The sequence below is a fragment of the Simochromis diagramma genome, unplaced genomic scaffold, assembly GCF_900408965.1.
Source record: "Simochromis diagramma unplaced genomic scaffold, fSimDia1.1 OVJJ01000330.1, whole genome shotgun sequence".
Taxonomy (NCBI): domain Eukaryota; kingdom Metazoa; phylum Chordata; class Actinopteri; order Cichliformes; family Cichlidae; genus Simochromis; species Simochromis diagramma.
In genome coordinates, this window is record NW_024386930.1 from 448,924 (window position 1) to 475,164 (window position 26,241).

The following is a 26,241-nucleotide window of genomic DNA, read 5'->3' on the forward strand; positions in this document are numbered from 1 at the left end:
GATGGTCTTTTTAGGAGAGTCCAGATCAAATATTTCATACCAACAATAATGTAATCATGCATTTGCATTTCTATCCTTTCATCCTCCAAAGCACAAGTTGCTTGTTACTAGAGTTTAGGTGCGACATTTATCTTTTAGGCAAAACCAAGAGAGCAGAAACGTAACTGAGTCCTAAAAAGAAAAAGCGATGAGAGGGATGAGGAAAAAAGGCAAAACAGGCAAGCAGGGACAAAGAAGATAAACTTGGCTGAGAACTGTGTCAACAGATGATGCTAAGGATGACTAATTCAATTAATGGAGATCAGGCATGACGTATGTTTGGACATTTGTTTTTGCTTGTTTAATTGCCGTTCTCTGTCCGTTTGTGTGCACTGCCAACTCTTATACTCTTTCCAGTGTCTGTGTGTGTGTGTGTGTGTGTGTGTGTGTGTGTGTGTGTGTGTGTGTGTGTGTGTGCGTGCATGTGTATGAAGCAGGAGTTGGATCAGTGTTGGTTTTCTGCATTGCGAGTGGGTATGTAATTGTGCGAGAAAGGCAATCTGAGCATTATGTCAGTGAGCTTACTGTTAGCATCAGCTATGAATGCAGTATTGTTCTCCATGTGGTCTTGGAAGAAAAGGCTATGAGGAGATGGAAATAAGTAGAAAACGGAAAAGAATGAGGATGACACAGGCAAATACAATAAGGTCACAATAAACGACTGTCAGCTGTATATGATGGATCCAGTATTAGATGCTATGTACTACAAAAAAAAGTAATAATAAAGTTCTTTTTAAGGCTTTATTGGATATAGTTAAAGCAGGTAGAAGAGAGGGTGTAAACTGCAGAACATCTAGTGCTTTTTTGCAGCAGTTGTTTTTCAGTTATATTGTTAAATTGGTAGAATTCCTGTTCCTGATAAAGATGTGAGGACCATTTAATTATTGGGCAGTGATGAGAGAGAAGAGCTGATGTACTGTAAGGCTGAGTGAGTTTTCAGGTCTAGTGTTAAATTGGTGGAATTCCTCTTTGTAATAGAAATGTGAAGCCCATTTAATCACTGGGAAATGATGAGAGAGAAGAATTGATGCACCGTAGGACTGAGTTTATTTTGATTAACTTTTCATTTAATTTAATTTTAATTGCTAAAAAAGCAGATATTTTTGTCATTGATGAAAAAGAATTTTTGCTTTTGGCTTAGTAAAAAGGAGACTGAAGTTGTTATCAGTTGGTTTTTCATTCATCAACTAACAGATGAGGTGCTGTTTATCTGCTGAGAGGAGGTTTCTGCTCACTAAGTCAGTATTGTACAGGGTAAATTGTAACTAAGTAATACACTGATATCTTTTATCAAGGTTATTTCAAGAGCTGTCATTCAAGGAGCGTAAGAAGCATTTTCACGTGTTGCTTTGGCTAATATTTTAGTGTTAAGAAAAAGAATTCACCAGTGGAAGAAGAGAAGGAAGGGAGGGGGGTTAAAAAGAACAGCAGAGGGTGACAAAAGTCAAAGTAAAGGAATGATGGGAAAAATTTAACATTTGAAAGTAAAAGGAGGAGGTCATATTGTTCAAATGATTGTGTGCATGGCTGTGTGTGTTAGGTCACAGGCCCGTGTCTCTCATCACGTCCTGATCTTGACTCTCTAGGGTGCTCAGGGTTCTGCACCTCCCGCTCTCAGATCATGTGACTAGGTCAACAAATGCTAATCTTACCGAGTAAATAAACTCTGGGTGCTGACAGATATGAGATGGGACATCATCTTGACCTGTGTATGAGCTCACGCAAAGCATACACACTTTCTTCCCCATCCTTTTTCAGAGTCAATGTGTAATGTGTGTGCATACATTTGCACTGGTGTATACGTGAATGTATATGTGTGAGAATAGGGCAGTCATGCATGCGTTTGTTTTCTAGCAAGTTCTTTTATATGGCCTTTTGAGCTTTCGGAAAGTTTATTGCCATTAGACCCAAAAAGCATAAGGGTAGATGTAACTCTAGACAGCTGGCACAGCATGCGCTCTCTTTCTCTCTCCCTGCTGACCCAGTGAGTGACAGCTCTGAGGGACAGGCGGAAATGAGCTGAGGGCTAAAGAAGTGAGGCCCATTAAAATCAGATTGGACGCAAGTATTGGGGTGGGAACGCTGTTTTCACTGTGGATCCGCTGGCTGACAGTTTTCCTTTTTTTTTTTTTTGAATGCTGAAAAGCCAGAAACATGTCAGAATGAGGAGCCAGTGTCATTAGCTTTAACAGGACACTGACATTTAAAAGACTACTTACACATCGGCACAGTACAGAAAACTAAGTGTGTAAACATTGCTGGAGTCTTCTGTTCTTTAATAATTAGACACTAACTTTCCTTTGAACCAGACCTCCATCTGTCAGTCACCTTTTTATGTAGCTATGGTCTGTTGACAGCTGGGAAATCCCCAGGGATGTGAAATGAACTACTGGAAAATACACACACACAGACGCACACTGCTGTGTAAGAAAACATTACCCGCCAGCCGGATATTAAAGAAACTGTCATTCTTCCCCTCACCTTTGTTGATTGTTTTTCTCTTCCAATTTTAACTTTTTGTAAAACTCTTCACACACCTGAACTAATGCCCTTCATCTGCCTTCCTTTAATTTCATGTTTTCTTTCAAATACTACAACGTGTTAGGAGTGGGTAATACAACCTCAAAATTATAGTGCAATATTTCAAGGAAATCTGAGATAATGATATTTATAAGGATGTAGAAAAAAAATACTGATCGCAGCTTCTAGGCAGCATTTATAAGTGTGAACAAACTCAAGGGCATTTTCTGTACGTCTTTTCTATTGAGCCACTGTCATTGATGCCATCGAAAGTGTGAATCTGTTGCCACAAGGTGCCGCCAGCAGCATTATAGTGCAATACTAGTGACACAGCATTGTATACAGTGACACAGCACAAGTCAAATGTAAGCACAAAAGTAACCTAGGAAGTGTTTTCCCTGGAAATTTTAACAGTAACGTAACTGTTTAATACTTTTGTACAGCAATAAGTAAAGTAACTTAATCCTGTACCTCTTCGTGAGCCTGCACAATATTGTCACATATTAAAACTGAAACTGAAAACCCCTTGACCCCTTCGTGAGCAAGCACTTTGGTGACAGTGGGAAAGAAGAACTTCCTTTTAACAGGAAGAAACCTCCAGCAGAACCAGGCTCACGGAGGGGCAGGCATCTGCCGCGACCAGTTGGGGGTGAGTGGCAGATGGCTTGGATTACCATCCAACGTTTGCTGATTCTGCCAGATTATGGAGTGCAGCTAGCAAGTGCTCCAGCAATGCTTGGATGAGCAATTTGTTTAACTCTGGGTCACACACCACAAGTATAAGTACTGTCTTCATAGCCTGGTTGTACTCAGTGCTCCCTTTTTAGGTCCAAAATCGTCATTGAAGGGTAACAGACAGCTCGTGCTCTCAGACATTTTTGAGTGGCTTCGGCTGAGGTGGTTGAGCAGGTGGTATGATATGCCACTGCCATATAACATGTACTGAGTATAGACTGTAAATGGCAGAGAATACCATCTTATGTAGCTGAAGGAATCTAAAGTTTGTGTTCTTTTAGGAACATTTGCACTGACTTTCAGATTTGCTTGACTGAATATGAGGTTTTAGCCTGCATGCTGTGCTAGTGATGTCACTCTCACACCAAAGCCTGTTTTCCCATAGTGATATGTGTGTGCGTAGAAAGAAAGTGTCTGACTCCTTTGACATGTTTTTCACCTTTGAATGGTAGTGCCTATGGGGCAGACAGGAGCAGGCAGAGCACAGGGAAAGAAGAAGAGAACGAAATAAAGGCTTGACAGTGATTGATAGTTCCTGCCTAGTCGCTTTGGAGCGTGGGAAAAAAAAAGCAAGCTCTTTAAGACTTGGCAGAAGGTGCCAAAAACATTAGTAGATACTATTTTAATGATTTCCTTTAGATTTGTTCAAGCATGTTTTTGAGTGTTTGTGCATTTAAGCAGGGTGTTAAATGAATAAACCTTGCATCTTTGTTTGTATAATGGATTTACAGAGGCTTGTGCCAAATATCTTCTTATTCTGCAATAAATAATACATATCTGGCTGCCAGGTACTTATTTTAAGGTTGTACAATTTACTTTCCCTTGTTTAAATGTCTTGGTAAGTGCTTTCTAATTGCTACCTTTTTATATCAAAATTAGTTTTCTATAGTAGGATATTCAAGGGAAAAAAGCACACAAATCTCATAGTTAACAAGAGCAAACAGCAGAATTGTCAAATAAGAAATAAACTATTTGAAAGAGAGGAGGAAAGGTGCATTTTTTGGTTCTTAAAATGATGATTTAAATCAACCGTGTCCTTAATTTTTTATCTATATTAAACAAAATGCAAACATTGCCTCTAATCTTTTTGTTAATGGAACATTTGAATAGAGTATTTTGTCCAAATTCTCAAACATGATATTTTCCAAGTGAAAACCTAAATAGATGAGACTTCCTGTGCCTCTCTTGAAGCGCTTTCTGTTCTAGTTTTCTCATGTTCTGTTTTGCACTCCCTCGGGTAATGTGTGACCGTGCATGTGTTTGTGCACACGAGTATGTGCTTGGTTAGGTCGTTAAATGCCAGTCATTAATCAGCACCTGCAAGTGATATGACGGCAAAGACATGTTTTTATGATTTTCTATCACCTTTCACAAAGACCTGATAGCTATTACTTAACTTCCTGAGCTTCCATAATGATCACTCTTGTGTGTGCATGCACACTCCCACGCCTTAACTACTTTAACTGTATGCACTACTTGCCTAACCTGTAACCTAACCTTAAAATTCAAAATAAGACTTGCTTTTTTGTCCCTTCAAGAAAGACAAGTTTGATAATATGCCTGTAGAGAAGAGTCACTGATTAGTCTGCATATTGTCTTAGACCTTCATAAAGTAATTGTTGTGACCACATTTAGGGGCCTAAAACATTAGTAATCCCTGCATCCACAAACACAAGCATACTCAGCCAAGGCTCCATATGTAGAATACATATACAGGTCTCAGAGGCCTTTAAAAAGTGCTGTCAGTCAAGATCATGACCTTCAGATAGCCTTGTTTATTTGTACATAGTTCACTTATTATGTGAAACTGACTGATGTCACTCAGCAGTTTCACTCCATTGTCTATCTGTCTGTCTTCAAAATTGGTTTTCCCAACTTCACTTTGGTGCCAAGTACATTGTGGATTGTTGACAACTGGGAGGAGATCTGTGAAGGGGTGGGGGTTGAGTTTGGTGATGCAGAATTTGGAATCATGGCTGCTGCTGAGGCAGCATACCTTAGTTGTTGCTCTGGTTGATTTAAATAAACAGTTTTAACTAATCAACCTCTGGTAGATGTGACAACATTCACTGACTTGTGGCTTCCCACATTACAAGAATTAATACATGAGTATAAGCCTTTGTGTCTCAGTTTGAATACAACACTTGGAACCCAACAGACATTTCATCTTAATTATTGTGTTCCTGTTTCTCTTTATTCTTTATTCTTCTACCTTATTATTCTAGTTGCTCAGACCTTTGCTGGTTAACTACTCGCTCTGTTCCGCTCCTTCTGCTAATTCCTGCTATATCTTTTGGTCCTCATAACTTTTATACTTTTTGAGATATTAAGCTTTTTATGCCATTTTTTTGGCCCATTTTGCTGAATGGGACCACATTACGAGTGTGATCACTGGTTTTGCTTGCCGGGCTGAGCCATGTTTTAGCTCAGTGAGATGAGCAGCCGTTCTCAGAGCAGGAGGGCCGGGTTCGAATCCCGCTTATGGCAACATTTTTTTCAGTTAACAGTTCAACTTTTTTTCACTCTTTTCAACACAAATTTCAGCTTCTTCACCACTTTTCAGCAGAATTTTCATTCTCTTTTGCTCTTTTTAGCAGAATTTTCAATCTGTTCTGCTCTTTTCAGTAGAATTTTAGGTTTTTCACCTCTTTTGAGCACAAATTTCAGTTTCTTCTGCTCTTTTTAGCAGAATTTTCAGCCTCTTCTGCTCTTTTCAGCACAATTTTCAGGTTCTTTGTCTCTTTTTGCTGAACATTCAGCTTCTTCACCTCTTTTCAGCACAATTCAGCTTCTTCTGCACAGTGGACATTTTGCCTTTCTGGTTGAGACCGAAAGTGGTTTGGCTCAGTGGGATGATCAGCTGCCGTGAGATCTGGTGGCGAAGATTCAAATCCTGCCTGTGGCGGTTGCCGCACATGTTCCCCTGCTTGCATGCACTCTTTCTTGACACTCTTCACTGTACCCTTTCAAATACAGCCATTTTCAGCAAGCACTTCAGCTTCTACAACTCTCTTCAGCTGATAGTTTTGCTTCTTCTGCTGTTTTCAGCAGATTCCACTACACAGCATTCACACTGCATTTTCGCAGGAAATGCAACTTTTTCTAGTCTCACAGTTAACCTTCTGTCATTTACATCCCTCAGGCTCTTCTTCTTTCATATAAACGATCAGCCTGCTGTCCAAAGACATTCATTCATTACTGTCAGTCCCCTTTCCCTCTCTGGTTTACTCACCTTCTGGTTCACTGCAATTTTATAAATGTCGAAATGACAAGGTATTCTAGGTTTTATCAGTAAAGTACCTCTCTAAAAAACCCTTTTTGTTTTGTCTCTTTTGTAGTTTTCACCACTGTGCTTCTCTCACTGTCTCTGATTGACATGTGGTAACTCAACAGTGTTTAAGTACTTGAGGTGCAGAAAGAAGCACTTTGTTCCTTTGTATTGGTTGGCTGGCTTTGGCTGGTTTCCGACCAATCCAAACATAACTTTCGCACATAGGGATCCACTCCATTGGTTCTGTATGAATTTGAGGTTTGGGTGCTGGGAGTTGGGACGAAGGAATGAGGGAGTGGAGGTGATTTTCAAAGAGATAGTAGCATATATAGCTTTGTCTGGCAAACCATCTCTATGCTTCCACATCACCTTACAGCTCTAATCTAAATACTATGAAGAACATTTAGCAATGATCTAGATAACTCAGATGGAAAATCTGCATTAAGTTGCGTATGTGATTTCTAATGTTCTTTAGTTAGTGTGTACCTCGAGGTGAGTTGAATATAAAATGAAAATAGAAGAACACTAGGTCAGTGCATCCCTCTAAAGCTAGAATTTGCAGCTTAAAAATAGTGATCGTGCCATTTTATTTGACTCGTCTGTTGCATAATCAGATAGAAAACATACCTCACAAAGTGTGACACGTGGATCGATAGATAAAAAGATACAGCATGACATGCTTCACTGGTGCTGTTAGCGCCACTGTAAACTGTGACGCAGAGCCATGCGGGCCTCTGCTGCCTGGGTGTTGAAGCGGAAACACACGGACTGGATTGTGGATGTTTAATAGAGCAGAACTCTTTCACTCCAGCTCTGAAATCACAGTTGTTTAGTACAGTTGTTTTTCTTCACCTGTATTTTCTCGTTACTTTCTCCCTATGACATATTTGCATATCCTTTTCTGTGTAGCAGTCCCTTATTTGTTATGCAAATATCTATTATTATTGAGCAGTGTCACAATGTTTCAAGTGTAAATGTGATTATTATGATTATTGTTTACTTTTGGGAAGTTACTATAAATGCTTATTAAGCTACATTTTTAGTGTTCCCATCCCTAACCAAGCAGTACCTAAAGTGTTCTAGTGTTTCTCACGCCTGTATAAGGTTTCAGCAAGAATCTAAGAACACATTCAGTGGATTTTTCCTGCAGGTTAAAACTCACACTACCTTACGCACCTCCAACTTTCTCACGTGAGAAAATTCTTTTCTGGTGTGACAGGTGATTGCCTCCTCCTTGTCTTCTCTTTCTCCTGTGAGCTTCTGCTTCTAGAGCCACTCAGCAGAAATCATAAATCATTCGTAGTTTTATTTGTTCCTGTTCGGAATTTTTTAAAATTATTGTCTCCAAAAGGCCTCTGGTTATACTTACAAAGAACAGATTGTAGATGCTGTTTTTCTCCAGAACTACTTTGTCTTTTAGCTGTAAGTCATCCTCTGTCTGCTGAGCAAAGCTACATCTGTTGTAGGCTAAGTGCTAACTTTTGCTGAAGTTATAGTAACTTAGTAAATATAGCAAATATAGCAGTCTCAGACTTATTTAAAGTTAAAGGTTAACACGCTACCATCATGTTAAGCAGCTTAAGATAACAAGATAGAAATATTGTTGTAACTATATAGCATAAAAATGTGTGATAAGTATTGGAGGTTCTGTGCTGAAATTACATATTGTAGTTCACAACGGCCAAGCAAAAACTTAGGAGCCCCATGTGTTCTCTGTCTCCCGCGCTCTCCCTCCTCTATCCTCATCTGTCCTCCTATCCTGTTATTGCTGACAGAGGGTGTGTTTGCTAGCTGCTCTTGTTGTTATCTGTTTACAAGTCAGTGTTTGTTAAAAGCTTGATCATGTTACAGGACAGCCCATGCTAGTCTCAGTCATGTTCATGCACATGACAGACATACACATGCACACAAACACATTCAAAGACCAACAGTAGTCTAGTTTAGAGTGTCAGCTAATCCTCAAGCAGTCGCTGAGACATCAGTCTGTAGCTGAACTCCTGGATTTTAACCTTGTGCCACAACACAGGGTTTCGTGTTTCTCACTGCCAGACCTTATATTTCTTTAAGATTATTTGGTTGTGTGCTTAAATAGTTTGTTGACAATAATTTTCTTTCCTTTCCTTTCTTGCTGTCAACTTTTCTCATTTAAAAAAAAACAGGCTCCACTGCTTTTGAAAAATATCTCCTGTTTAATGTTTGATTGGCTGGTCGATGAGAAATGTGAAAGTTTCATTTGGAGGTACTTTCATAGACTGAGAGCTACAATGACAAGAGCACTGTATTACTGGGAAAAATCACAGAAAGGCCTAACGAAACATTTTCCTTTCACTTCTGTACTTCTCCTGTCAATCAGTTTTCTCGCTCCCTTTTTTGTTTAAAATTTGCCTCATATTTGCTGTATTGACAGTGTATGCTGTCAGCACAAGATCAAGTAGCAGTATGTGGTGAAAATGGAATATAATATATGGGAATTAACCTGAACACACTCAAGTGAAGTCTGTTAAAATCTTCCATTAAAATATTTTGATAAACAGATTTGGATGGGAAAAAAGAAAGCACAGCTACATGCAGCTGTGTTAGTTTTTAGTGTTCATCTGTCCCAAAGAGGTTTGAAAAATCCTAAGAATTCCTGTATTTGCTCTCACACACAGATAAAAGCAGTGATTTAAAGTTGTTTTCTTTGCTTAACCAGTTTTTGCCATGTGTCTTTCTGTCTCTGTGTGTGTCTGTACTTTAAAAATTCCCTGGTTTTGTCAATATGTTTCTTTTTTCTCTTAGCATGACGTGTCAGCTGGAGCTTTGAAGACAGCATTGGATGGCGTGGTGCAGGAGTGTGTGAGCTTTGTTGGTGTGGACATTAACATCTGCTCTGAGATACTGATGAGGTAGAGTACCCAAAATGACACATCGCATAATTTCTAAAAATCAATTCAGTTTTATTTATATAGCGACAAACCACAACAGCACTTACCTCAAGGTGCTTTAAATTGTAAGGTAGAGACGCTCCAATAACACAGAGAGAACCCCAATAATCAAACAACAAGTATGCACTTGGCAACAGCCTGCTTTAGCCCGCCTTAACCTTAAATTGAAGGAAGAATTTCAGAGTAGTCCTCCTTGATTATTCCATATACTGTGCAATATACCATTACCACAAGCAGTAAAACAGCCTGAGCTCATGATGCTGTCACCACCATGCTTGACAGCTGGTACAAAGGTGTTAATTTTGGAGCAGGGCTTCTTTCTTGGTCAGGATCATCTTTCATTGTAGAAAAGAATGTAAGTGAATGCATGTACACATTTGAACCTGTATGTATGCTTTTGAGCCTGTGTTGATTAAAGAAAATCCAAATTAAATTCAAACCTCTGCACCCAATTTGTAGTGGAAACAAAAGTTGTAGTATGACGTGATTTGATATGATTTGATTGACAAGTCACTAGCCAATAATCTTGCAGTGCCCCTCAGTTTCACCGTGTACAGTTTCTAAACACTAAAATGGGGATTATACTCAGCTTAGACTGAACTGTGGGACTCACATTGCCTGTGTCCGTCTTTTACACACAGTTTATGTTTGCAAGATTCTTTGCCTATGTTGTCACAGAAGAGGGTTCTTACTGAGCGTGGCTGTAGACTCAGACTAGGGATGCATTAAAATAGCTCGTTTGGGACCAGTGAGCTGTCTTGCTAATGTTAGATGATAATTAAGAATCAAAACATCAAACATGCCTAAAAACATTTAATACATGTCCTCACAAGCAAGTGCATGTTTGCACTCAACCACTGTGTGCTGCACAAATACATGCAGACAGAGACAAAATTCTGAAAACGAGATGAAGACGGGCTCAGACCTCTGGCATACTTTCCCTTAGCAGTCACAACATGGCAAGGGATCATTCACACTCATGCCATTGCATGATCTACACACACAAACACACAGATGGCCTGCCAGTTTTCTGTTTAGACTAATGCTTCACACCTTGGCCCACTTACTGGGCTGACTGGTATTAACAAAGAGGATTAGGAACAGTGGACACAATTAAACTCACAGAAACATACATGCTGAAGAAGAAACATGCAAGAACACCGTGCACACATGTGCTTATTTGTTACAACTTGTGCAGTATAAACATGAGTCAAAAGTAGGAAGTGCAGAAATTTCATATGCACACTTTTTGCAGTGGAGACAAACAGTATGAATTGAGCTGGCATTAGCTGCAAGGCAGGCATCAGGTCATCTGTTTACCTGTCTGCTCTGCAAGTGAGCTTTTTCCATTCCTCCACAAAGTTAAGCTATGCACAAACGCACATGAAACACACACAGACGTGTTGATGACTGAGGTATTATGCCGAGTGTTGACATTGCCACATGCTTTAGCATGAGTGAGTCACTGTGGGCATTAACAGAGCAGACCTAATTTAGTTTCAAATCACCTCTCGTCTTTGCTCAGCCTGAACTGGACAAATATACATGCTTAATATTGGCTTATGTGTGTCACTTGTGTTTCCAGTGCTTGCTTAAATGCCAGGTCACGGTTGCAGAATCTGCTGTTTGTTTGGTGTGGGTGTGTGTGTCTAAGCCTAATACTGTAGAGTTATTATAGGTGATCCCATAGGTATACAATCTATATGGATATCAACCAAGCTTGAGATCCTACTTATTTAATTACCTGTTCTGTTTTGTTGTTTTAGCATCTAGTGTAGAATAATTTTAAGAAGTTGTTTGAATATATTGGGAGATGAGTAATTTTTGTCCCTTCAATCTGTTGTTTTATCTCCTAGGCATGTAGCAGGCTTAAATGCGGGAAGGGCACGGAGTATCACAGAATGGAGAGAGCAGCACGGTCCCTTCATCAACAGGGAGCAGCTGAAGCTGGTCAAAGGCATGGGGCCCAAGTCCTACCAGCAGTGTGCTGGCTTCATTAGAATAAACCCACAAACTCTGTCCAGGTACGCACTCATATACACAGTATATCCACATAGATAGACCTAAAAGCAAGCAGACAAACACTCAAATTCTGTTTCACAATGTTGTCTTTTTTTCATGCAATGGTCTGTTGGAACAAACTGCAAAAACGCCCTGTTTAAAATGTTTAGACATGTTGTGTTATTTAGCCATGCAAGTAGTTTAGATAAACTTGCACCCAAGTTCTGAGAATTTCTCAATGGGGTTCAGTTCGTAGCAGTTCAAAGCAGTAAAAATTACAGTTGAATTACCATCCAAGAGTTTGTATCGTGTATATCATGTAAAACAGAGATGGGTTGAAGAAGTTATTTATGATTTATGAGGAGTCTGAGGTGATGCAGAAATTATTCTAAAAAAAAAATGTTTTAGTTACTCTAGATAATCGTGTCAAATGTGTTGGGAAATACTGACAGTGTACTTGGATTATTTCAAATATCCATCCATTCAGTATTTCCGACATTTTTCCCTCCGAGATGATGGGGGCAGCAGTCTAAGCAGTCTAGCAACTCAGACCTCCCACTTCCCAACCACCGGTGCGTTTTCAAGCCAACTTAGAGATATAATGTTTCCAGGTTGCCGCAGGTCTGCGGCAGGATCTCCTCCCAGTGGGATGTGCCTGAAGCACTTGTACCGCTGTTATATTTGGATGGAAGCAAAATTCACAGGGCTCAGTAAAGCAAAATGCAGCATGTTTCCATGGCTTGATAGATTTTCTTTTCCCTTAATGTTTATATAAAACAATATATAGTCTTAGAGCAGGAATACTGGGGTGATTTAAAATGCATTTCTTTCTTGCCAAAACAGTGTCAGATCATCATCTAACCAGGCACCAGAAGTGCCCGAGAAACCTGCAGCTAAGAAAGGCAAGGGAAAAACTGGTGTCAACGTCTCAACCTCATTTAACCCCCTCGATCAGACTTGTATACACCCGGAGTCCTACCATGTAGCACAAAGGTACAGTGCACACAAACACACACGGACGCTTGAACAGCAGCCCACCCCACTGGCTAAAGCATGTTCAGGCTATGATGGAGTTGATTTTGACACCATCTCACATGGGGTTGGTTATAGTGGTGGAGGGCTCTGATTTGATTTACGCAGACATGGGATACAAGAGAGGAGGCGTTGGCTGTGGTGTGTGTGTCCTTGTGTGAGAGATGATTGTTAGCGCTGCTGATGCTGATATCAGAAGCACATTGAGCATCTGTGTGTGTGTAACAGATGGACACACAAAACGGAGGGAGAGAGTGGGGGCCCTCTCTCCTCCAGCTGTAGTCACTCAACTGTGTTTAGTCTATATAAGTTCTGACACTAGTGGTTTTAAGCATTGCTCTCCTCTTGTTGATGGTGTCTGTACATATATGTGGGGAGATGTATCTCTGCGCACACACATGCAGATAGATTGATGTTGCGTGTATGAAACTTCCTACTTCAGTGTCTGTGTGTTCAATACAGACTGCACTAGAGAGTAGTTCATCAAAGAAGTATTGGGGATCAGAGGTCTTAAAATATAAGAGCACACATTACTCTTCTGTACTCCTTTTTGAGCTGCACGCGTTTAGTTACATTTATTTGTTTTTCTCTTTTATTTTTATTTATTTATTTGGCAGACACGTTTCTCGTCCATACTTTCAGCTCTCTCGCTGCCCCTCCCTGTCACTTTCTCAATGGTGCCTCACATTAAAACTTCTTTTAACCAGAATTACCAACCGTTTAAAGATATCTTTAGCATTTTTCCCACAGAATTTAACTCCACAATTGAAATTTCTCACTGGACATCTAATCGTTCTCTGCTTTTCTATTTCTCTTGCTGTTCAGAATTCTTAATCCTGTGTTGGCAAATGCATTATCCGGTGTTATGGCTGTATTATAATCCAAGTCTGGGAATGTACTCCATTCAGTATGGGTTCTGAAAGTATCCCAAAGTGTGTTGTGGTTTTCCAGCACATCACCTGTCTCTGTAAAGATTTTCAGTACATGAAAAGCCATGTCAGTTCTTGCTCTTTTATTTTGACAAACCAGAAAATAAGTAACCTTCCACTAAACTTAAAATCACAGGGTATGACAGTGATCTGGAAATAGACCATACTACTTGATGAGTGTATCACTCATTGGGCTAGTTTGGATGTCTTTTTACATAAACCTTTAGATTATAGCTGTAAAAGTCTTGGTGAGTTATATTCATAATCAAAGAGTTACTTTGAAAATCACTCATTTGTATACTGACTCAAAATCAGAACTCTAATAATCGCTACTAATCACTAATAATCTAATCAACTTGAATTGATTAGATTATTAGCTGTGAGAGCATCACTGAAATACCCCAAAGATTTTCTCTCCTCCTCACCTACAAATGGTGAAAACAAGGTTTAGAGGGAGAATTGTAAAGGAATGCTTGTGTGTGTGTTAGTGTATGTGTGTGTTTGTGTGTGTCTTTATGCTGTATAAGGAATATCATGTTCATCGCATTAGTGGAACTGGATCCTCCATTACTGCTCACAGCCTACACATCCACCCCTTTTTGTAACCATATACACACACGCGCACAAAACCAGAAACACAAGAGCACACACATGATTTGTCCACCTTTTAAAAAAATTAAAAAAATCAAAAAAAAATCAGTGAAGCCTAATAACTGAAGACAGAGTGGGTCCTTGATTGTATGCCTGGATAAAATCTGTATTAAAGCCCACCCAACGCTACATTCACACACACATACCAAAATACATGCACAGTGTTGGTAGCAATTATATAAGTATGAACCCAACGGTGTTGGAGGCCTGTGGACTCCCGGTACCCCTTAAATACTAACATACACCACTGAAAAATGAAATGTGAAACACACACCTGCAAGTAGGGCCCTCCACCCACTCAATCTATTCTAAGATATCTCTCCTGTGCTCTTCTATTTGCTTTTATTTAGGTTTTAAGATTTTAGTATTCCTGCTAGTCAACCAGTGTGCTCATACATTTAGTTTGGATTTTGAACTTCTACCACAGTGTATATGAATTAAGGAGCAGGAAAAAAACTTATATGAACGTATATTAACTGCATGACTTAAATGACTCTATAATATATATAAAGAGTTAAAATATCAGAAATTGTACTTAATGATATAATTAAACTTGGTTGCATTGTGCAAAGAAAAGCTTTACAAATGATCCTGCTTGCTTTCTGTAAAAAATTATATGTCAGCCGCCTTTTCCTGGCTTTAGTCCAACTGGGGGTCTAGATGATATGTGTCTAAGCAATCAAGACACAACTATTTCTTTTCCTGTTAAAAGATATGTGGTTGGAAAGTTAAGAAGATTAAAGAGGCACAGGAGAGAAGACCTTATTGTTATACAGATATCCAGTTTGGTCCGAAGGTGTTGTTTCCTTACCACTAAGTCATGTCTGGCACATACTTAGCTACTATTTTGTACCGATCAAGCTTACTGGTGTTGAGAGATCGAGTCCGCTTGTTTCCCTCTTTTGGGCGTTAGACAGGGACTTCGATGGCAGGGGCCTCTCGACGCACAGCTGTCACAAACGTAGTTTGTACACAAGCTGTTTTATGTTACATCGGTACTGTCCCTCCTATTGCCAAATGAACATTTCTGAACAACACAGTGTATGAATCAGGTTGGTGTGTGTGTTCTGGTGTGTGTCCACCTGTTCTGTCCATCATGTTGTGGACAGCTGCTGAGTCTGTTTGGCGTCAGCCTGCCAGTGAGCGACATCTATCACGGATGTTACCCAGCTGGTCCACACATGAACACATGCATAGAAACAAATGCAGTCACATCTATCACCAAATATGCCAAGTGCCTGTTGTAAATAATATTTACAGTATGTATAATACACACACACACATCACTTTTTTTCCATAAACCCTGCTCGCTACTTTGGCTCTGATGCCAATTTGTTGCTGTTTCTGTTTAGAGTACAGAGAGCAACTAATTAGTTTGGATTTATATCTCCGGCTCAGTGAATTTGAAATGGTGCGACTTGACTGTCTAGACATTATGTGGTGGGACATCGTGCTGGAATCAAGTGATAAAAGTGTGGCTGACAGACACGAAGTCCAGCCTTAGCACAGTGGAGGCAGTTTCATTAAACAAGGTGTCAGAGCGTTTACAGCCCAATGAGGATTTACCTGATTTACCAGGGGTAAATTAAATATGTGTTTTTGCATCCAACACAGAAAACTCCACCTTGACAACTCACAACTTTTTGCGTATTACTCACACACCTCTGCCGCTCTCCCTATTTTTCCCCAGTGCCTGCTCACTTTTCCTGCATAAGCTTAATATGTTTTTTTTTCCTTTTTTCCCCTCCATTTTTCCAGCATCTGTTTTTTTCTCTGTTTTTACCTTTACTGTTTGTCATCTACTCTTAGACCCCAGTCATGCAAGCCTAGAGATGGGTCAGTGACCCCTCCTGGCAAATTTCTGTTGCTAATGGAAGGGTGTTTATTCCCTTGACTGGTTGGCAAGTGGTTTCTGGACTTTGCTGGTAGTCACAAGGTGAAACTGGTTGAAAAGAGTTACTTGGTGCAGAACCAAAAACCTCCTTGCAAGTTCTTTGGTGGTTGTTTGTAGTTTGCACAGTCATTGCCTTGTCTGCAAAAACTACTCCCCTACTGGTAGCGACACTTTGCAATTAGCAATACAAACTGGAGATGGAGCATCATGTGAGCGATTGTGGTGAAGCGTTTTCCAAATTTTTTTTTGTGCTAGTTTATGAAATACATTGCTAGAAATATAGATAAATTATCCCAACATTTTCCCTTTTCAGTATAACGGTAGAACACTAAACTCTAGTAAATAATAATGATATTTGAATTTCTAAATCCCTAAAAATGAGTATCTATTATTGGTAAGGCTCTATGAAGTCAAGTAGGTTTGTGGTTTTATTTCTAAGCTTAAATTTCTGCACATGTCTCTCCTGTCCAGATTTCTGTCTCTTGTGAGTGGGAGTGTGGACCAAATTGGGAGTACAACCCTGAAACACTGTGTGGAGAACAAAGTTAAGACAAGCAGTATAGAGGAGCTGGCCCGCACCCTGGACACCACACCCGAGACCCTCAAACTCATTATAGACGGCCTGACGCAGCCCCCCGGGTTTGACATACGACAAAGTAAGACTCCGGCCGCTCACTGATATACTGATATCAATTCAATCAGAAGAAGAATACAAAGGACAATGTTGAAAATGCTGAAGGAAAAACATGTTAATGCATGTAAACATTTTTTAAAAATTTTGGTTTTAATAGGAAAATGAGACGCTGACATTAAGATGTTTACATAAATGTTACTTTGACTTTATTATTTGAAAGGTATTTAAATAGAAGAAAGCCAATGAAACATATGTATGGATACCCTTGATCATGCATGTTTTTTATTTCCTTATATCTCAAAACTATCAGTATTTTGAATCGTATAAAAATGTTGTAGACTGCACGTATCTGCAGCCTATCAGTCACAGTAACTTCCCTTGGCCTCTCATCTTTCCTTCATGATGTCCTTTATAGGTCCCCACTGACTGATAGAAAATCAAACTTGTATTCATCCAGCTCTTTGAGAGTCTTGCTAGTTATGACACACACTGACTTTTCTTGCCTTTACTATAATAGGCATGTCTTGGCAGTGTAACTTGATAGGATCTGACAGTGCTGTGGCTTCCTCCCTGTAGCCCCACAATACAAGCAGTGTGTTTCTGACAGGGTGTGATGGGTCCAACAGACTGTGTTGTTGGACAGCGTCTCTTTGCAGAGACACACATACAAAATGCACAAAGAACTCTGTTTTTCTCCTTAATCTGAAACGCTTCAGTTCAGGCACATACAAACATACCACTAAAACCCCATCCATAGTTACAAACTGTTGCTGTAGCTCAAATTTGTTTTCTCAGGGAAAAAAATAGGACACATCTCTTGCTCTTCTGTTTTTGATTAAGCAGCCTATTTATTGATAATGAGGAAATATAAGTCAGCATCAACTCTCAAATTCTGATTAAAAATGGCACAGAGCACTTTAATATTTGCGCAACATATTTTTCTTTGACGGTCTTCCCCAAAACAGGGGGAAAAAAAGATGTAAGTACAAAAGAGTAATTATTTTCAGACTGGCTAGTTAAATACTATTTTATGTGAAGAGGAAAGAAGTCAAGTCTACCCACTTATTGCTGGCTAACTTGTCTTAAAATTGAGGAACGCGGCTTCAAAGTTCATTCTCAGGTTAGCCTTATTCGGTTGCAGTACACTATGCTTGGCCTCATAGCCAGTGCTCAGCTGAATAAACAGATGGGCTAAGACTACTGCATGAAATCAGTGCTGTTGGGAGGATAATTGGACGGGACTATTTCCTGGAGCACAGTCCTTTGTGTTAGTGTTACAGACAGGAAACAGGTCTTATGAGCAGGCAAAGTGGAAAGTGGGGTTTAATACACTGCTGATAAACGTATGTAGATACAAGTATTGAGTGACTGCTCGAAATGTTATGTTTTTCATGTCTGCCTCATCAACAATTTTTTCTGCATTCCCTTATCCCACTTTTTACTCCCAAACACTTCGACTGTCTGCCGCTTGTGTATTATTTTGTCATTGATATCGCTCCACACCTTGCGTCTAGCTATCTTTTTGTCATTCCCAGATTTTGGACAAGCGGACTTTAAGCGGGGCGTTGTGTCCATGAGTGATCTGCGGGTGGGTGCGGTGCTGACAGGCCGTGTGGACAACACCGCTCTGTTCGGGGCTTTTGTAGATATTGGCGTTGGCCGTGCAGGCCTCATCCACAAGAGCAACATCACCCTGGACAAGCTGCCTGTCAGCCAGCGTCGTCGCAGCCTGGCTCTAGGACCTGGGGAGCGAGTGGAGGTCCGGGTCCTGAATGTTGACCTTCAGAGGGGACGGATTGGGCTGGACCTGATCAGGGTCTTGCAATAGAGTCACTTAATACCTATGATTGTCACTAGAAGTGTGACAGAAAATTACAGGTTTTAAACTGCTAAGGCCTGAGATACACAGACCTTGGTCAGTGACCCCCCTGGCAGTCTCTGATTCTTAGGGTAAAATGTCTGTTTTGTGACCCACTGACAAGTAATTCCTGAAGGCTGGTGGCAGTGACTATTTGAGTTGTTGTAAAACTTGAAAAAGTGCAAAACAACTGGAAGCGGGAAATGTTTTCCTTCCAGGTAAAAGCTGTGCCTCTCCACTGCAACCAACACTTGAATTGAATTGAATTCCTCAGGCAACAACTTAACAACCAGTCAGGGAATACACATTTTACCCCCCATGACCAGTGCTCACCAGATGGTTGCCGACCACTCTCGAATCCTGTGTGACTAGTGCCTAACTTGGCTAGTTTTAAAATGATCAATTTCAGTGAACAGCTGTTACAAGTTTAGAAATAAAAGCAAAAATTTCAAGTCATGTTTAACAGTTAGGACACTTCATTTGGGACTTGTTCTCAGTCTGTTTGTCATTTAGAGGGGTGCTTTGCTCGGGACAGAGCACTACACCTGTGAGATGATATCACAATTATTTGCACTTTAGTTGTTTGTAATGCTGAATACGACATACTTGAGCGACTGTTGTTAATGTTTGTAATACTTGGTATTCTCATTATTCTCTTGGATTATTACTTGAATAAAAGAAAAATCAGTTCTTCACTATGTTCTTTGTCTTCTGATTTGAGCAGTTGTTATTGACTTTTGGATACCTTAAAGAAAACCATTTGAACAAACAGACTGAAATTCTGCTTAGTGTTGTTTCATCTGCAGTTGATGGTTTGAAGTTAAAATATTCTATCTATCTATCTATCTATCTATCTATCTATCTATCTATCTATCTATATACGTATATACGTATATATGTATACGTGTATATATATATATATATATACGTATATATATGTTATATCTAAATAATAAATATTGTGTTCCTGATGAAAAAGAACAATTTCAGCAAATTGTGTTATATGATATGCTTCACTTTTTTGAGGAGATGAGACGCACGAGTAAAGGTGGGGGATGAGTGGGAAGCATGCTGGCATGAGGCATGGAGAAACTGAAGGTGTAAGAAATCAAGGACCTTATGTATCAAGAGATGAAAAAAAAAAACAAGTAAAAGAAGCAAGTTTTTCTTCCATGTGCACCGGAAAACATGAAAAGACAGAATGAAGGAGGGTTTGTTGAAGCAGAGGCAGCGATAGCAGGAGGAGGTGGGAGTGTTTCTGTATTCCAGACTGCGGTAAAGCCTGAAGGCTTTTTAGGCTTGGTCCCAGACACAATTATCCAAACACACACTAATCAGCTGCTTCAAAATTAATCCCAGACTCCCTATCCACATTATCTAATTTGTTTGTTTTTATGAAACTAGAATAAATAAAAAATTTACAAATACATGAAATATGGTTCTGAGAAAGCCTGAGGTCCCCTGTGCTAAACCTTACAGTGGATGCAGAATACCGAATCACTCTTAGCACTGCTGCTTCATTATTTCCCCTTGGGGGAACAAATGGAATATATTCTATACGCACAAATACAAAGAGATGTTAGATCAAGATTAATCAGTAGTGGCAGTTTGCTTGGTGATGATATATGAAAACTGCACACAAATACAGACTAGGCTCTTTTACTGTACTTCGCTCTACTTTTAAGGAATTTTTTGTTCCAGTCAAGGTGCCTCTTTACATTTGATGTTAACTCCTCTTGTCAGTTATTTGCTTTTCTTTGTTTTGATCTCATATCTTGTAGCTTGTTTTAATGTTGCAGTGTTTTTTTGTCTTGGGGAACGCAACTATTTGTGAAAGTAAACACAGCTTCCCTCAGCACCATTCCTGCCTTCCCTGCCGTTAATTTTCCTCCCTGTACTAAACGTGAGCACACAGATGGGACAGTCAATCTGGCAGCCAGCTACTCCCGCACCTTGGAGTTTTTGCCAAACACTGACCAGTAATGAATCTGCGATAAGAAGCAGAGTATCTGCAGGAGCGGTTGTGTAGTTCTCTGTTATCCACTGCTGCACTGGTTCTCGACTGTTGCGTTGTGGAGTGAGCTCAGGTGTACCTTGAGGTTTTGGTGAAATGTGAAGAAAATTGATTGTAAGAAAGCTGCTGAACAAGTGTCACACTTTCACTCATAAAGCATGATGGCTATTTGTGGTTTCATAAGTCAAATTAACAAAGAGAAACAGCCCATTTTGCTGTGTTGGGCCCTCTTTCAGCATATTTTGTTGCACAGGTGGATATGAAATGAACTTTTTTTTTTTTATTTAACGAAAGCGTAGAGGGAATAGTTCTCACAGCTAGTAAATGCATCCTGCTAAGCAAACACTGAGTAGAAAATATGTCTTTCTCTGCTGATCTCAGATTTCTCAGACCACCTGATAGACATCTAATCGCTGTTTGCAACCAATAACCAATAATAGTTGTAAAAAGTGCCATAGGTTTGGTGTTACTTGCAATTGTATCAAGCTTTGCTTAACACCTCTCCATTTTTGTGGGACTATGCAAATACTGGAGTAGATAAAACAGAACTTTCTGGTGCATTTGGTGCTGGTAGACTTTATTAAACACGTCTGTATCCTCTGAAGTTCAAATCATTAAACCCTCTTAAATGACATTACCTGGCAGTTGAGCATGTGGAGGATTATATATACTTTTTATTGTTAACTCCTGATTGTAGTTTTAAGAAAGACCAAATGAGTTTGTAAGAGTGCAAGAGTTTTGTAACTGACAGACGTTTTTACCCATTGAAGCCCATACAGTGAACACATCGTGTGAAAAACCACAGCACATGTGAAAGGAGTTTGTGAAAAGCAGGAATTACATTTTCCTGTCTCATTTGTTAAAGCTCAACACAAACGTCAGTCAGATTAAAAAGCAAAACTCTCTCTTATATCCCTGTTTTCCAACCTTAGGTGACACAGTGAAAAATTCCAGATAGACGTGGGGGTGAGAAAGACTTTGGCTCTTGGCATTACTTGTGAAAAACAGAAGTAAAGTATAGACAGAGGAGAGATGGATGAATGGAAGTAGGAGAGAGAGGGATGGAATGAGACAGGAAATGAAAGGCTTTCTCCGGTTTCACTCCCTGTGACCTCATCAGTGTGATCATGGGTTTTATGAGCTTTCCCTCTCGACGCCCACACACCACCTCACACGTGCCAGGACACACACACTCAGTCACACACACTTCAGGCCCTATATTTCATTCCCTGGCTCAAAGACAAACACACGGTACATGTGTTTTTGTCTCTTTGTCTGTTCATTTTCTCACACTCTCTTTGTCAAGGTTTCACATAGTTAATCACACACCAAGATGTTCAAAAAGCTGAGATTCACTTAGAGGCTCTGATATACAAATACTGACAGTGAAGGAAAATGTCTGAAAGTATGAGACACTTTAAATTAAATAAAACATTAACATAGGCATTAGCTGTGCACACTCTGTGGGCATCACTGAGATGTGGATTTGGCTTTTTGTATTTCATGTCACCAACGGAGCTTAAGCTGGCTTATCCACTAAGTCGAAAGATAAGTGGCAGTGAATGTGTAACCACCTGATTATTAGCCAACAGTAAGTGAAATTAACTTCTGAATAATCTCTAAAGCACTTTTATGCTTCCTCCTTTACCCTCTTCTTTTTTTCTTGGGGTCACGTCTCGTGCTGATATTCATTTCCCAACCCTGCGCTCTTTAAACAACAGCTATGTCACTTAGATTTCCTAGTCTCCAACAGCCTTACCACTTATCTCCATAAAGTGGGTAATGACTTAAGACTGTGTGTTTATTTTAATCAGTATTAAATCTTCTTGGAGTCGAAACGTAGCGGAAGGTTACTAGCAGACGGGGTACTGCATGCCAAAAGAAAAGTCCTGTTAGCACTGATTCCAGCCTAGATAAATATTTTCATAGGTGCCAGGTGTTCACTTGACATTATCCACATATATGTGGAATATAGTAAATTATATTTTGATTGCCTTTCTTTTGTTTTTGCGTGACCACAGTACATAATTAGCACCTTTAAGGTAGACAACTAGAGCATAGCAAAAAAAATAATAGCGAGAATAAGAAGAGGGGCAGGTGGGAAGGGGAATTTTACATTACACGTTTCTTAAGTTTTATGAAGACAGAATAATTTACAGAAGCTTAACACTGAAGGGAATAAAACTGAAGGTTGCAAACTTCAGAGATGTTAACGTAAGCCATCAGCTGACTTAGGGGTACACTACAAAGGAAGTTCAACAAAGTTTGTCTTGCTTTGTGTTAGTTAACTTGACAAAACGTAAAATCCCAGTCAGTGATAATATCATATCACAACGGTTCTTTATTCAACCCAGTCTTTGTCCTTCACACTTACATAAAAGGGAACCATTTAATTTTTCTTCCAAAGAAAATAAATTCAGTCAGCGCCACCTAGTCGAACCCTAGACATCAGCAGAGGAACAGATGATGATTTCTAAGATGATGAAAAAAAATATATAACAAAAAGAAACACTGGTGCTAAATATGCGACCAGGTTTGGCGCTTATTATTATTATTATTATTATTATTATCATAGATCCAGCTGGAAAAGATGTAAGTGACCTTAAAGCCATTCTCTAGGCTTTTTTCTGGCTCCACTTCAAACATCAGTTCAAATGCTTTAGATTGGTTGCATGAATCATATCTAATAAACTGGCACCGGCAAACATACATGTTTAAAATGGTTATATAATACTAGGGATTTGAACTGCTTTTTATTCTTTCTTTTTTTTAACATAAAAATACAGGTGTAACTGCTTCTGAAGCTGTTTAAACAACACTGAAACAGTTCTTTTCTTGTTGGATAGAAATGGGCACATTCCACATAAAGAAGTCCCAGTTAACATTTTTAGCATTTCAGCCATAAATCTAATTGAGTTAATATGTTTATGTGTTTATGGATGTATATGGATGTATATGCTGAACTCTCACCACACACAAACATACACTTTGGTGAATAGTTAGGCAAACACAGATACAGCTCCATATACATGGCTTCCTCCAGAGTAGCACAGTAAGGGATAACAAGGCCTCTTCCTGTTCCCGGGTCATGACCATGGTTAGTGCTTAAAGTGATTGACAGCTGAATGTTTGGGTTAGGCTGCCATCTCTGGGGATTTACTAAAGGCAAAACCTCAAGTGTGGGACACAGGCAAGACATCACTCATATAGAGACCTATGGTGTCAAAGCATGTGCATTCACACAAACACATACAGACAGACTGTCTAGGCAATCCCTCCTCCACATATGACACACAAACACATCAAACACATATACTGAGAGTGTACGAGTATATCTCACTGACATATCTTATGTTCATCCCACTGGGAACTCAGTCTGAGACCACTGGGAGGAAGGAAGTGGGAACTTAGAGGGAATTCATTCACACTTAAGGTGCAGCATGTAGTGTTACTGGCAGCTCATGATGATTCTCCTTTTTTTGTTTGTTTTTTTATCTGAAGTGAGGTGGATAAGTCATTGATTATTTTAATTAGCATCATGTACTGTTGTATCCACCAGTCTCTGTGATTATATGATTTTATACATTGGATTGCCTGCAGTCTCATCTAAAGCACAGCTTTTAAGAACAAAATAATGAGATCTAATGACACCATAGATTTTTGGGTTTTTTTCCTTTGGGGGGTGGGGGGGGGTGGGGTGGGGTGTTTAAATAGGAACTTTCATGTCCAAGAAAATTAATGGTAAACTAATGGCTACTGATGTCTCATTCTGTTCTGGGCTGTGGGCAGCTTTCACTGGAAAATCTGGAAAATCAACAGTTAGTCACGGAAAAAAATAATGTAGATTTTCTACTGGGGCTTTTAATAGTTTGTGAAATTTCACAAAGGTGTTATGGGACTTTAATTTATGGAAATCGATCTGTAACACTAAAATTAATCCTTGAAACTGTCTTAAACAAAGAAAGAAAAAAACAAAAAAGAACAAAAGCAATGTGGTTGTGTCGTAATCATTATCACTTCCGACCACGCTCTGCTACAGCGCAGCTGCTACTGTATTAAGAACCATCTCCTGTCCTGTGTGAGCCCCTTAAGGCACACACAGGGTTTGCTAGATTTGGCAGTTGTTTGTTTAGCTGTGTGTTACAGCAAGCCATTAATACTAAGACCTAATAGTGCTGTCAGTAGCATTAACACACATGGGAGCAATTTCCTTGACACAGATTACACAAGGACATAGGCTCCCAAACTAGTGCTTCCTGGACATGGATTTAACCTGGAGTTATAATCTTAGGGGTGTGGTGTTTATCCATGTTTCAAAGAACATGGATAAACCTTGCAAAATATTTTAAATTAATTTCTAAAAATTAATTATTTTGCAAATTCACTGAAAGGAGATTTTCACCCTCTCTGTCGTAAATTCTGTAGTTTTATTAAAATCATGTTCCAGTTACATTTGATTCTACAGAAAATCAGCTGCAGCTTACAACTGCAAAAAAGGAAGTAAATAATCACAATAAGCATATTGCAATCAAAGATGACAGTGCTGTCCATATTTCTTTCCATACCAAAGAAACTGAAAGTGGACTTTACTTATTTTGCAACTTTCTGCTAAATTTGGGCACTGAAAGTGGAAAGTCTCAATACTGTCCCTATACCAAAGCACTTTTATGTAATATTCACACGTACACTTACACTCTGTTGGATGCATCAAGGGCAACTCGGGGTTCTGTATCTTGCCCAAGGACACATATAGACAGGAGGAGCTGGGCATCAATCCACTGTCCTTCTGATTGGTAGGTAACCTGCTCTAGCACCTGAGCCCACAAAGTGAGATCATGAAGAATGAAAGAAACCAAGTCCTTTCACAGATCTAGTTGTGCAGCAAAATATCTTTGCAAGCTCAGTAAGTTACAGGTAGCCTAGCAATTAATCTTCTCTTCATTTTTTTTTTATCAGCAAATTGTATATTTTGGCACAGTTCTGGATTAAAGGGTCACTCTGCTGTAGCCATGTGTAACTCAGACAGTTTTTCTTTTAGTATGATTATTTTTTGGTTTGATTATTTCATCATTGATTTCTCTTTTTATCCTCATCTGCACAGGACTGTGAAATGAGCCCCTTTCGAGAAGTTTACTGCTTAACAGCTGCAGAATCATCCCCTCTGCATTGTTGCACGGCGCAAAGCGCTCTTATTTGTGAGGCTTAAAGTACACCAACAGGAGATGTATTGATTTGTATCTGGTGAACAATGGCTGTGCTCACAGCAGCTAGACTTTGAAGCGCATTCTGTGAACCTCCCAGAAATGTGTAGAAAAAAGGAATTCAAAACAGTGGGTGGCACTTTTTAAACTCCAAAAAGCGAATTTTTCACAGATGTGCTGTAAAAGGTAAATAATGGGTTCTTACAGTGCATGTATTGTTGCAGCTTGTAGTCGTGTCTCATATATCGTATATGAGACCTTATTTGCATCCATATTTGAGGATAAGCAGATATAGTTTTAGTCATTAGCCAGTGACACAATTTCAGCTGTCCACTAATACAGATACATTCATAAATCCCAACAACTGAGTAATGAAATGAATTGTTTTTAATTTGATCTTCTGCTTTGCATTCATTAAAAACCTTGACATTGTTTCAAAAGTTTTCATTTCAGTTAATTTACATATTCATGGTATATCAGCATTTTAAAAAAAATTGAATTATTTCCCCCCCCCATTTTGTCAGAAAGTGATCCGGCA

At 39.4% G+C, this 26,241-nt stretch overlaps 1 protein-coding gene across 1 annotated transcript in view; it reads left to right on the forward strand.

The window, feature by feature from the left end:
* Positions 1 to 18,661, forward strand: part of srbd1 (S1 RNA binding domain 1) — a 51,013-nt gene extending 32,352 nt beyond the window's left edge. The window contains exons 17-21 of the mRNA XM_040037119.1: positions 9,344 to 9,450; positions 11,346 to 11,513; positions 12,334 to 12,483; positions 16,468 to 16,652; positions 18,166 to 18,661. Of these exons, the coding sequence (XP_039893053.1) occupies positions 9,344 to 9,450; positions 11,346 to 11,513; positions 12,334 to 12,483; positions 16,468 to 16,652; positions 18,166 to 18,458 (903 nt within the window). The 3' untranslated portion in view covers positions 18,459 to 18,661. The remainder of the gene's footprint in view (positions 1 to 9,343; positions 9,451 to 11,345; positions 11,514 to 12,333; positions 12,484 to 16,467; positions 16,653 to 18,165) is intronic.
* Positions 18,662 to 26,241: the final 7,580 nt, after the last annotated feature.